The sequence below is a fragment of the Chelonoidis abingdonii genome, chromosome 2, assembly GCF_003597395.2.
Source record: "Chelonoidis abingdonii isolate Lonesome George chromosome 2, CheloAbing_2.0, whole genome shotgun sequence".
NCBI lineage: Eukaryota > Metazoa > Chordata > Testudines > Testudinidae > Chelonoidis > Chelonoidis abingdonii.
This window is the reverse complement of record NC_133770.1, coordinates 152,008,442-152,020,939: the sequence shown is the minus strand read 5'-3', so window position 1 is coordinate 152,020,939 and position 12,498 is coordinate 152,008,442. Positions and strand designations below refer to the sequence as shown.

The 12,498-nt window shown below is 51.6% G+C and overlaps 1 protein-coding gene across 1 annotated transcript in view; it reads right to left on the bottom strand.

Moving 5' to 3' along the window:
* The window catches only part of LOC116815243 (uncharacterized), a 47,894-nt gene that overhangs the window by 27,185 nt on the left and 8,211 nt on the right, over positions 1–12,498 (bottom strand). The window contains exons 2-5 of the mRNA XM_032763414.2: positions 9,118–9,282; positions 7,604–7,652; positions 4,258–4,407; positions 2,015–2,087 (exon numbers count right to left, since the gene is read on the bottom strand). Of these exons, the coding sequence (XP_032619305.1) occupies positions 2,015–2,087; positions 4,258–4,407; positions 7,604–7,652; positions 9,118–9,282 (437 nt within the window). The remainder of the gene's footprint in view (positions 1–2,014; positions 2,088–4,257; positions 4,408–7,603; positions 7,653–9,117; positions 9,283–12,498) is intronic.

The following is a 12,498-nucleotide window of genomic DNA, read 5'->3' as shown; positions in this document are numbered from 1 at the left end:
CAACGAGAATGTCAGACTGTCTTGGAAGTGGCACAAAAATCAGGATGTGTTCTGCATGGAGTCCTATCCAGCCCTGCCCAGCTGGGGGACAGTATCTGTGCCATGAGTGGGTGCCAGGGGTCTCCTAAAGTGAGGAGAGAAGGGACAGGGGCATCTGCCAAGGTGAGGTGGTTCCTTGTGGGATGCCCCATTTCCATGCTCAGGGCCACAAGCTATGCTCATTCTGCGCTCTCCCCAAGGCTGCAGATGCCATCCCAATCTCTTCGGGCAGCTGAAATTCACCACATCCTGCACCTCCCAGAGCTGGTCAAAAGGCCATGAATTTATTATGGGGAAAAAATTGTTGTTTCTGTTTGGTCAAAATTGCCTGTGAAACGTTTCACATTTTTCAAGGAAAAGCCAGACTCAGAAACAGACAAAAATTGTTTTCTGAAAACCATTTTCAGTTTTTAAAAAAAGCGTTTTTCAAAATTAACAAGCAAGTTTTTACCAAAAGCCAACAATTTTTACCAAAATGTTTTCAGCTGCTGATTTTTCATCCAGAACCCTTTTTTCTGCTACATTATCCTTTTAAACAAAAAGCCACTTTTTGCTGAAATTATGTACCATACAGAGCATTTCTGATCTGCCACCATGTCTCATAGACTCATAGGTCAGAAGGGACCAATATGATCATCTAGTCTGACCTCCTGCACAAGGCAGGCCACAAAACCCTACCCATACACATTTATAACAACCCCGAACCCATGACTGAGTTATTGAAATCAAATCGTCAAAATTGAGATTTGAAGACCTCAGCTGCAGGGAATCACCAGCAAGCACCATGCCCTGCTGCAGAGGAAGGCGAAAACTCAGGGCCTCTGCCAATCCGCCCTGGAGGAAATCCTTCCTGACCCCAAATATGGCGATCAGCTAAACCCTGAGCATGTGGGCAGACTCACCACCAGCACCCAAGAAAGATCTCTGCGTAACTCAGTTTCCATCCCATCCAATATCCCTCACAGACCATCGAGCAGACTTATCTGCCGAAAATCCAAAATCAATTGCCCAAATTAAACTATCCCATCATAACATCCCCTCCATATACTATCAAGCTTAGTCTTAAAGCCCGATAAGTCTTTGCCCCACTACGTTCCATCGGAAGGCCGTCCAGAACTTCACTCCTAATGGTTAGAAACCTTCGTCTAATTTCAAGTCTAAACTTCCTAATATCCATTTGTACCATTCGTCCTCGTGCCTACATTAGTACTAAACTTAAATAATTCCTCTCCCTCCCTAACGTTAATCCCCGATATATTTTATAGAGCAAGCATATCCCCCCGAGCTTCTTTTGGCCACGCTGAACAAGCCAAGCTCTTTGAGTCTCCTTTCATAAGGCAGATTTTCCATTCCTCGGTCATCCTAGTAGCCCGTCTCTGAACCTGTTCCAGTTGCGATTCATCCTTCTTAAACATGGGACACCAGAAACTGCACACATATTCCAGGTGGAGTCTCACCAGCGCCGTATATAAAGGCACTAACACCTCCTTCTCCTTGCTGGAAATACCTCGCCGGATGCATCCTAACACCGGCATTTGCTTTTTTTAACAGCCATATCACATTGGCGGCTCATAGTCATCCTGCTATCACCATACCCCAAGGTCCTTCTCCTCCTCCGTCGTTTCCAACTGATGCATCCCAACGGTATATCTAAAATTCTTATTATTAATCCCTAAGTGCATGACCTTGCACTTTTCACTATTATTATTTCTCATCTCCTCTCTTGAATCAGCTCATGATCACTCGAACCAAGGTTGTGCCCTACCACCATTTCTTCTACGAGGTCCTCACTACTCACCAAAACCAAATCTAAAATGGCATCCCCTCTCGTAGGTACTTCAACTACTTGATGAAGAAATCCATCTGCTACACATCCAGAAAACTCTGTCCACAGGCTCCAAAGGCCAGTACAAAAGAACTGTGTTCCCACATTACCCACAATGCCCTGCTGTTCTCAGGCAGTGTTTGCACATACCAGTATGGTGTCCCAAGGAAGGATGTCCGTCGCTGCAGGGTTTGGGAGTTTTTGGCAGAGACTCCAAAATCAGCTACATCATAAAGAGAAGAGAAGACAATCAGTGACTATGCGTGGGTGGTTTTACTGTCTCCAGGGCCGAACTCTCTGTGGGCGTAACTCCATAACACAGGGGCATGGCACAACTCTGCTGACTTCAGTCACTTCACTGCTGCTGGTGGAGCTATGTCAGCTGAGCATGCAGCCCAGCAAGAGTCAGGGCCTCCGGGTGGGGGCAAGTGGGGCAATTTGCCCCAGGCCCCCACGAGAGTTTTTTGGGGCCCCTAGAGCAGGGTCCTTCACTCACTCTGGGGTCCCGGAAAAGTCTCGCGGGGCCCGGGCCCCTAGAGCTTCTTCCGCTCCCGGTCTTTGCCGGCGGGGGGTCCTTCCGCTCCGGGACAGAAGGACCCCCCGCCACCGAATTACTGCCAAAGCTGGACCTGCCGCCGAAGTGCAGCTGGGTCTTCAGCAGTAATTCGGCGGCAGGGGCCCTTCCATTCTGGGACCCGCCACCGAAGTGACCCAAAGACCTGCGGCGGGGGCCCCCTGCTGCCGAATCACTGCCAAAGACCCGGCTGCACTTTGGTGGTGGGTCCTGTTTTGGTGGTAATTCGGCGGCGGGGGGTTCCCGCCGCAGGTCTTCGGGGCATTTTGGTGGCAGGTCCGAGAATGGAAAGGCCCCCCACCGCTGAATTACCACCAAAATGAGGGCCCCTGCCGCTGAACACCCCAGGCCCCCGGAATCCTCTAGGCGGCCCTGGCAAGAGTGTGACCCCAGGTTTGCACAGCCCCCTGCTACAGCCGCTCTGGGAATATGGTGCACCTGGCTGGCTGTGCCCTATATCACCTGCCGATAATTCAATGGAATGCGTCATACAGTAGAACCCGAAGGCTCTTAACTTCTTCTAGTTACAGTAAGACCTGTCTACCCTAGAGAGGAACCTCTACCAGGAAAGCTACGCTGGCAACAAGAGTCCTTTTGCTGGTATAGTTTATACCAGTTCCCCAAAGGAAATAGGCTATGCCAGCTGGCAAAAGAACAGTTTTGCCAGCATAACTGTGTCTACATTGGGGCTTTTGCTGGCACAGCTATGTTGGTTGGGAGAGGATTTTTTCACACTCCTAACCATGGGTGGCAGCTTTTTAGAAATTTTGGTGGTGGCCAGAACCTGCCTCCCCCCAAACTCCACCCCCAACTCCGCCCCCGACCTGCCTAAGGCTCTGGGAGGGAGTTTGGGTGGGGGAGGAGGTCTGGGGTGCAGGGTCTGGTCTGGGGGTGAGGGAGCAGGAGGGGTGCAGAGTGCAGGCTCTGGGATGGAGTTTGGATGGGGGAGGGGGTCTGGGGTGCAGTCTCTGGGATGGAGTTTGAGTGCAGGCTCCGGGCTGGGGCAGAGGATGGCGGTGCAGGGGGGCTGAGGGGTGCAGGCTCTGGGATGGAGTTTGGGTGCAGGAGGGTGTGTGTGTGAAGGAGGAGGGGGTGAATGCTCTGGGAGAGAGTTTGGGGATAGAAGGGGGTACAGGGGTGAGGGCTGAGGGGTTTTGGGTATGGGAGGGGGCTCAGGGCTAGGGAAGAGGGTTGGGGTGTCGTGTGAGGGCTGTTGGGTGGGGCTGAGGATGAGGGGTTCGTAATGCAAGAGGGGGCTCAGGGCTGGGACAGAGGATTAGGGTGCAGGGGGATGAGGGCTATGAAGATCTCCTCCCTCCTGAATATTTGGGCTGTGCTATTAAACCAGCCTCGCAAACCTCCTTACAAAGGACACAGAATCCACTCCCCTCTTTCCCCCTCCCCATGGACTGCTGCTAATAATGACCAGGTTAATAGCTGAAACACCAACAGCTAATGAGGGAGGAGGAAGGAGGAACCATTGTACTGGGGCCCTGAGCTCAGGGGGCTCCCCAAAACATATGTAATGTCTGTGTAAATGAAGTGAAATGGGCAAGGCTGAGGCCCCAGCAAACGTAATGAGCCAGGATACCCCAATGGGTCTACACCAAACCCAAGTTAAGGCTGACCAACCTCATCCACTTACTGTGAGGAGAACAGGACTGAACCTATTGCCTGTATATTTCACAAGCACTGGGGAAAGATGGCACAGGCAGCTCCCTGTACTCCAGCCAGAGCAGGATACTGGGGTGTTGACTGCTACTGAACACATGACAGACCCCACGCTCAGCCCACCCACGTCTCTTCCCCACAGTCTCACCCAGCTTAACATCTCCTTCCAAGGTCAGCAAAACATTCCCAGCCTTCAGATCCCTGTGGATGATCTTGCAGCTGTGGAGATATTGCAGAGCCAGCAGGATCTGCTTACAGGCCACTTGGATCTGCTCCTCCGTCAGACCCTTCTCCAGCTCTGCAATCAGAGACACCTCTGGGGAGTTAGTGTAGTAGCTAAAGCCCCACAGTGCCATGGGCATGGGGCACAGCGGGAGACACAGAGACAGGTTCAGGTCTGGGGTTACGGTTGGCCCAATTAGTACGGGCACTAAGCTAGTACCTCACCAGGGATGGGGACTTCATCTGGGATCAGGGTCCCATTCTCCAGGCACTGCAGAGCCACAGAGCCAAAGCCAGGCCCTGCCGCAAAAAGCCTGCGCTCTCAATAGACAGCCAGACATGGGGGGAAACTGAGGCACAGCACAACTTGCCCAAGGTCACAGGGAGCCTGCAGCGAGACAGGAATTTCAGCCATAGAGCCCACATCCCTGTCCCAGCCTTAACCACAAGCCATTCTTGTCTCTGTGCCTTAGTTTAGCCATCTGTCAAATGGGGAGGGTGCTCCAGGGCTGTTGTGAGATGTTGTAAGGAGCAGGAAGCTTGGGGCTGAAAAGGGCTCTAATTAGTGCAAAGCACACTTGCATTTTCGCCCTGTCTGGGATTTGGTGACACAAATCCTAGCTGTCAATGGCTGGGGGATGTGGCTGGGGATGAATATCACACTGGAGGGGGAAAGGGGAATTCAGGGGCTTGTGTATACAAACATTGAGTTGGCGGCAAGCTGGGGTGTAAATCTGCGCTCTGCTGGCCTGCTGTGTACTAAAGGTCTGCGTGAACCCTGCTGCCATGCACTAGAACATCCCTACAGCACCTTGAGAGGGCCTGGAGCACTGGGCCTGGGACAAGATCTGAGGCCGGAACCAGAGGCTGTGAACCAAAGTCAGGCCATGGATTAAACCAGCTGCTCTCAAGTTCACTGTCAGGAGATGAACTTGGCACAGTTGTTGCTAGCGATTTACGTCACTATAGCCCAGCCAGTGCAGATACAGGCCAATCTAGTACAAGCTTAGATGGTTTGACGAAACAACGGATAGGGCTGTTTTGTCCAAGATACCAGGAACAATGGGAAGTAACAGGCAGATGTCATGAAACATCTTCGGCGGTGTGTAAATTGTGTATTCCAGTTGTTTGTCTCAGCCTATAAATATCAGGTACTTCGCCTTAATTCTTTGTCCAGCCAAGGGGGCAGTGGAAAGTCCCACCACTGACTGAGCCAAGTCCATTATAACAAGCAGACATGTGTTAGTGTAACTGTAGACACTGACCCTGTGCTTCGTTGACAATAAACCTGTCCGAGCACCTTCGCCACCAGACCATGCTTGTGCTCTTTCTTTAGGAGTAACATCGAGGCCTGTTGAACTAACACGCTGCACTATCTGCTCATGACATCGGAGCTCCAAGGACAGAAGCACTGGGCAGCCTAAACACCGTTACCAAGGCAATGACATTCCAGCATCTAGCACTTAACCACCCTGGAAGTACTGCTGCAGTCTGCTGAGCCAGTTGTCTGCGCAGAGCTGGCTGGCACATGGAAAGAACACACACATGCAAGCCAACTGACAACACTTGCATGTACTATGTGGTTGTGTAGACAGGCCCCAGGACAGATGCCAGGAGAATATTTACTTACCTGGGGACCCTTTTAAAGGGACAATCCTGTATTTAAGCCCTTATGCTGGTGTCTCAACTTTTTCTTAAAAACAGGCAAATTGTCCTGTATATTCTATCTCCCCCTATCAGTACTGGTGGCTCCTGCTTCTGTCCAGATTCCTGCTCACCAGTCGCCCATCCACCAGCAGGGGTCCAGTGGCCAATGATGAGTGTGGGTGTGTAAGGCGGGTGGCAGGGTGGAGATGCTGGTCTGTGGGCACAGCCCTGCTGCGTGCTGGCTCTTGGCCAGCAGGGCCCCACGCCACATCCCATTTCCGGCTGGCGATGGCTGATGAGTGTGGGAAAGTGCCACACAGCAGCCAGTTACGTGTCACCTCTGCTGCCCATCCATCCACCCTTTACTTGCTCCCCCTCTCACTGTCCTTTCCCTCCTTTGCCCCTTTGCCCCCCTAGCCATGCTGCTCCTCCATATCCCCCACGGCGGGGAGCATCCTGCTCCCAGTGCTGTGCAGAGAACCAGCCCCTGCTCAGAGCGCTCAGCTCACCAGCAGCCTGGCCAGCTGGCTCCTCCCTTCCCCCACTGCCTCTGGCTGGGCCGGCGCCCTGGGAAAGCCCATGACCCTCTGGCCTGGGGTGCTGGCCAGGAAAAGCCAAGCCTGTACGTGCCAAAGCCCCACACAGTGCTGGCACGGGGAAGCCTCCTTGCCCCTCAGCCAAGCTGTAGAGTGCTGGGGGTGTGTGTGGAGAGAGAGAAGTTTTCTCCAGCCTGTTCATGCCCTGTACCTGCAGGCTCCACAGCAGCCCCCAGGGCAGGGGCTTAGCACCCTCTTCCCCTCCACCCTGGGTCCTGCTTCCAGGGATCACGGGGCAGCTGCATCCCCCAGGAAACCTCCCCTGCTGAGCCACCTCTTGGGCTGGGTTCCCTGAAGCCCCTGCAGTCCGGTTCCCTGGGCCTTAGTGCACAATGCAGCCTTAGGGGGACAGGCAGCGGCTGGGTTATGTCGGTGGCCAGCAGCAGCCTGGAGGTGTTAGCTGCCTTTCGACACTGTGTGGACAGGAAGGGACAAGCAGCTACCAGACACAGGGGAGCTGGGGGTGGGGGATGGAGGAAGAGATGAGCTCTGCAAAGGCACAGGCCAGGTCATGCCTCCTCACCTCCTCCCCAGTGGCTGGAAGCACCTCCCACACAGTGCCAAAAGACTGCTCCTGGCCACGTTCTGGTGTGAACTCTGGCATAAATCGGGAGGGGAGTGTGTGTGATCCTGCATGCCCCCCCAGGTACCAGGAGAGGTTAGTCCATTCCGGGGGCCAAGCCAGGCATGGAGGGTGGAGAGCGCCGGGCAGGGAAAGTCGAGTCGGTCAGTCACCCCCCTTGTGTGAGAGAGGCGTACGGGTGTGTGTGTCTGTCATCTCTCCCCATGTGTTTGTGGAGAGGGAATGGGGGGGCTGTCATCCCTCCCCTTGTGAACCCTAAAGCCTTAAAGATAAGAAAGTAAATAAAAAGACTCCAGCTACATAGTATTTCTTTTTAACAGGGGCTCAGTCAACTCGACGTTAATTTGAACGTTTGTCCTGCATAGTTCTGATCGACTGCCGTTGAACTCGCTTGAAGACGAGTAATTTTACCAGGTGTCCCGTATTCAGCATAGGAAAATACTTACCCAGGATTGCTGCATCCACTGCTCCTCCTGGGCAAAACTCAATCAGGATCTGAAGAGAGAGCAGAGTGTCAGAGCAGAGAGCCAGCTTCATGCCACAGCTTCCCGTCTCAGCGTGCCAGGGGTGGGGCGGGGCAGCGTCAGCAGAGGGCGCTGGCTTGTATACTCCACCCAGGTGGAGTCCCTGTTCTTCCCACCCAGAGAGCTTCACCTACCTGCTAGTCTCTCCTTCATCGTCATCACAGCCTCAACCTTTCCCCTTTGCTGCTCGGCTCTGATTGCATTGCAGTGCCAATGACACTAGTGCAAAGGCCAAGCTTTCCTAGACTCCCCTCCTACATCTCTGCTTTTAGTCACATCAAAAGACTGATCCCTACCACCCACCTACTCACTTATTCCTGCACCCACCCTTCTGAGAGGCTGGCTGGTAGAAATATCCATTGCTGCCTCTGGATTGCTACTAGAACCGGTGGCAAAACCGCCATTTTCCCCATGAGAAATGTTGAATGAAAAAAGTCTGTTTCTGAAACATTTCGGTTCAACGATGTTGGGTTCCTACAGGAAGTTTCCAGTCCAATCAGAATGATTGCAAATGCAGGGGCTAGGAGATTGGGTCCAGCCGGCGTGCATGTGGGAGGAGTTCTGTAAGTGACCCTGAGAAGAAGCAGAGTGATGGAGCTTCTTGGGCACAGAGATTGTGGGATGGGGAGGCTGGGGAATTCCTGAGCGTGGAGCTGCATGCTGCTGTTCATTCCTACTGTATTCAGGGAACCAGGCTCCGTGAGTATGTTTTGTAAATAACCAAGTTCACACCAAAAATATCCCTGATTCATGGCATCAATTTCTCATGCTAATGGGAAGAACCCTGCGTGGCTCGGAATTGTAGCACCCAGCTCAGGCCCAAGGGGCAGCAGCCTGATTATTTACTAAACTAACCATTTTAAAAAAAAAAATCTATTCTGTGTTAAAGCTCCTGTTAAATCGCATGCCCTGGGGTTACCTTTGTGGGGTCTCTCTGCTCCCCTGTGGATGTTTAAATGGTCTTTTGAGCAGAGAACCACGCATGCTCTGCCCCACCCCTTTTCCCCTTCTCTGTCCACACCTACCCTGCTACCTCTTTAGCGACAGTTTCAGCTTTGCTGCTGCATCGCTGGGAACGCTCCCTGCGGAGGCCTGGGAAAGGGCATGCCCAAAGCAGCACATGAGAGAAAAGTTATGGAGGTAGGAAGTGTGCTTGGCCAGCAACAAGAGTGAGGCAGACACCACTTGTTCCTGGTAGTAGCTGTTCCTTTGTTACCTGCGAAGGAGCTGTGGGAACGCTTTCCTGATCAAACACGCAGCTGACTGGCCCCATTCACCTGCCTATGTGGGCAGGGCCAGTTAGCTCTTTCCAGGGCTTTGACTCCTCCCTCTAGCTTTCATCCTCAGGCTCACCAGGGAACGTGGCCTGGGGCATGCCTGGCTCTGAGTTTACCCACCCTGGGAGGTTAGGCCAGCCCGCCTGCCCCACAGCTTACCCACAGCCTGCTGTCCCAGTACAGTGCATCCAGCAGCTTGACAATGTTTGGGTGATCGCAGCAGGCAAGGATGTCTATCTCCACCACGTAATCTTCTAGCTCCTCCTCACTCTGAGTGTCAATCACCTTCGCAGCAGCCAGAACCCCTGTCACCTTGTTCTGTGCCTGTTGAGACAGATTTAACACGTACAAAGCAAAATAGTTATGAATCAACCGAAAGCCCTGCCCAGCCACCTTGGCAACAGCCAGAAGCTGAGGGTCAGCAGTAGAAAGTCTCCCCAGCACTCTCAGTTCACATTACTTAGCACTTTTCATATGAGGATCTCAAAGCACTTCCCAAATGTTACACTCTCAGTGTCACTGAAATGCAGCCACTTCTGGAGTGGAGGCTGGCAGCCAGGTAGTGCACAGCACAGCTATAGGGAGAGGGGAAATCTAGCAAACAGGCAACAGGGCAAACCCAAACTCTCACACAGAGCAATCTGATTGATAAGGCAACTCTCTCAAAAGCGCACGCATGGCATGCAAAGTATCTATCAAGCTGTAAAAACTCAAAGGTCAATTTCTTCCCCACTGAGCTGTGAACTCTTGATTCCCAGCTCCTACAATGAATTTGGGTCCGTCCTCCAGGGAGCTGAGTGACAGTGTAAGCAGCCACACAACTTGTCACTGGAGGAGGAGGAGGCAATTGTTGAAGGCTCAAAGAGGAACCACAGAAGGGTTCACATATACGGTGTCTCCAGATCAAATCTGCTCATCCTACAAGTAAAAAGCCATTTTCCCTAACAGCAGCCCCTGCAAATGCTGTCCGGGATCTGAGAGTCAAACTGGGTTCTTCCTTCTTGTGCACCCTCACCAATAAGAAAGCTCCTGCAGGTCACATCCTACGCTCAGCCCCATTGGTGCCACCCCCTCATGTCACTGCTGCTTAGCGAACAATTCTCTTGCTGTGGCTCAGTGATGGCATAGATAGCTTCCCAGCAGGGGCTGTTACAGCATGAGGACATGCTCACATCTAGAGAAATATCTAGGGATGTTCAGGAAGTGCTTAATCACACATCTCAAGGAGCTGGTGACCAGCTCTCCCATCCTGAAACGTGAAGAGGCCGCCATGCAATGTAAGGCCAGTGAGACACGTTTAGTACATCAATCCTACCAATGGGACTGCTCATCGTTTTTGCATACAGGTGACTATCACCAATGGACCAAAGATACTTCCACACTGAAAAGACATGTCTTGCAATACCGTTCCCATGTGTGTTCAAGGATGGAAAATCTTTTGAGCAGACAATGACTCTACACCACCAGAGAGCATTTTTTAAAAGCCACTGCTAGCGGCCCCAAAACGCCTTCAGCACAGGCTACTGAAACTGCAACTATAGCTTAGCTGTACACTACAAGGAACGGGCTGAGATGGACGCAGCTGGCTGTTTATCCAGAACAGCCCTGCAACAGGAAACTACAGCCACTGAACCAGAATGTGAGACAGAGAGACACAGTTATCTGCCAGTTTCAAGACAGGAGCTGGAAAGAATCTGAGAACAAACTATACAGATTTACCAGGGCTCATGTCCGCCATTCTGTCAGGATGGCCAGATGCTAGGCGAGAAGCTGCACCTACCTCTCAAGTATATTCAAACTACTGAGATGATATGAGTGTACAAGACAGCATCATATATAAACGGAGTTGAATCATAACACGGAGAACATAAAAGAACAGGAGTACTTGTGGCACCTTAGAGACTAACAAATTTATTTGGGCATAAGATTTCTTGGGCTAAAACCCACTTCATCGCATTCATGCTGTGGAAAATACAATAGGAAGATATATATACACAGAGAACATGAAAAAAATGGGTGTTGCCATACCAACTATAACGAGACTAATCAATTAAGGTGGGCTATTATCAGCAGGAGGAAAAAAAACTTTTGGAGTGATAATCAGGATGGTCCATTTCCAACAGTTGACAAGAAGGTGTCTGAAGAATACATCAGAGTCATTCTATAATCGAAGCCTGTCTTGGAAAAGCCAGAGATGCTGTATCCTGGACAAATATGACCAAGAATATCAGAGACCTGGTGAGCAGTTGTGACAGGTAGAGAAATGCAACAAAAATACACAGTGAAAATGCACAACTTCCCCATAGAGCTTGGAGCAAAGTAGAGATGGATCTTTTCACGGCAAATCACACACACGACCTCATTGTTGTAGACTGCTGCTCAGACTCCTGGGAATGAGATGAACTGTCAGAAACTATCACAGGGACCATCACAGACACAACAATGAAGCACTTCAGTGAGCATGGGACCCCAAACTGGGCCATTTCAGACAATGGACCCAATTTACTTACAGTGAGTTTGTGCAATTTTCGCAGCAATGGGAATTCAGTCCTGTGACCAAGTGGGACTGTTCTTAATGTTTCCTCTGAATACTGTGTGGGTGCCTCAGTTTCTGGCCAACACTCCGTCTCCTGGCAACTAATGGCCCGGCCCTTCCCCCTGCAAGGGGATGCTAAAGGTGTGGGAGAACAAAGAGGTCAGGTGACCTTCTGGCCCAGGAAAGGAACTGAGCAGAGAAAGAGGGGCTGGATGGGGTTTCAGTTGGAAGCTGGCTGGGGATGGGAAGTGAGGGCAGATGGGGTTGTCTGCCTCTCTGGGCCCCAGAATGGACCCAGCTGAGGGGTCCTGTTCTCTGTAGCTACAAGCTCTAGTTTAGACTGTATTCCTGTCATATAATAAACCTTCTGTTTTACTGGCTGGCTAAGAGTCACGTCTGACTGCGAAGTGGGGGTGCATGCAGGACCCTCTGGTTTCTCTAGGACCCCACCCGGGTGGAATCGCTGGGGGAAGCGCACGGAGGGGCATATGCTGAATGCTCCAAGGTCAGACCCAGGAAGGTGAAGCTTCTTGCCCTGAAGACAGTCTGCTCCAAGGGAGAGGAGTCCTGACTGGCTTTGTGGGGAGCAGCTCCAGACTCCATGACAAGTCCTATCACAGCATCACCCACAGATAAGCACATGGCAAAGCTGAACTGACAGTGAAACTTGCTAAAACTCTTTTAAAGAAAGCGGTACCAAACAAAGGAAGCATACAGCAAATCGTTCCTTGGCGGAAGAACACGCGAACAGAAGGAATCAGCAGCAGCCTGGCACAAGGCTTGATGTCAAGAGGCATGTGTACCTTGGTGCCCATAGCCCCAGCATTACTATAGCTGGCAGGGTTAGAAGGAGTAACAGACATAAGGAGAAAGACATGCAAAGGCCAAAGTTGACTATGACTAACAAGCTAAAGACCTCCCCGTACTACAAGTGGCAGATCCTGTCAGGATCAGACCATTTCCTCAGGACAAACATGCACTTGGAAGCAAGCTCCATGCGTTGA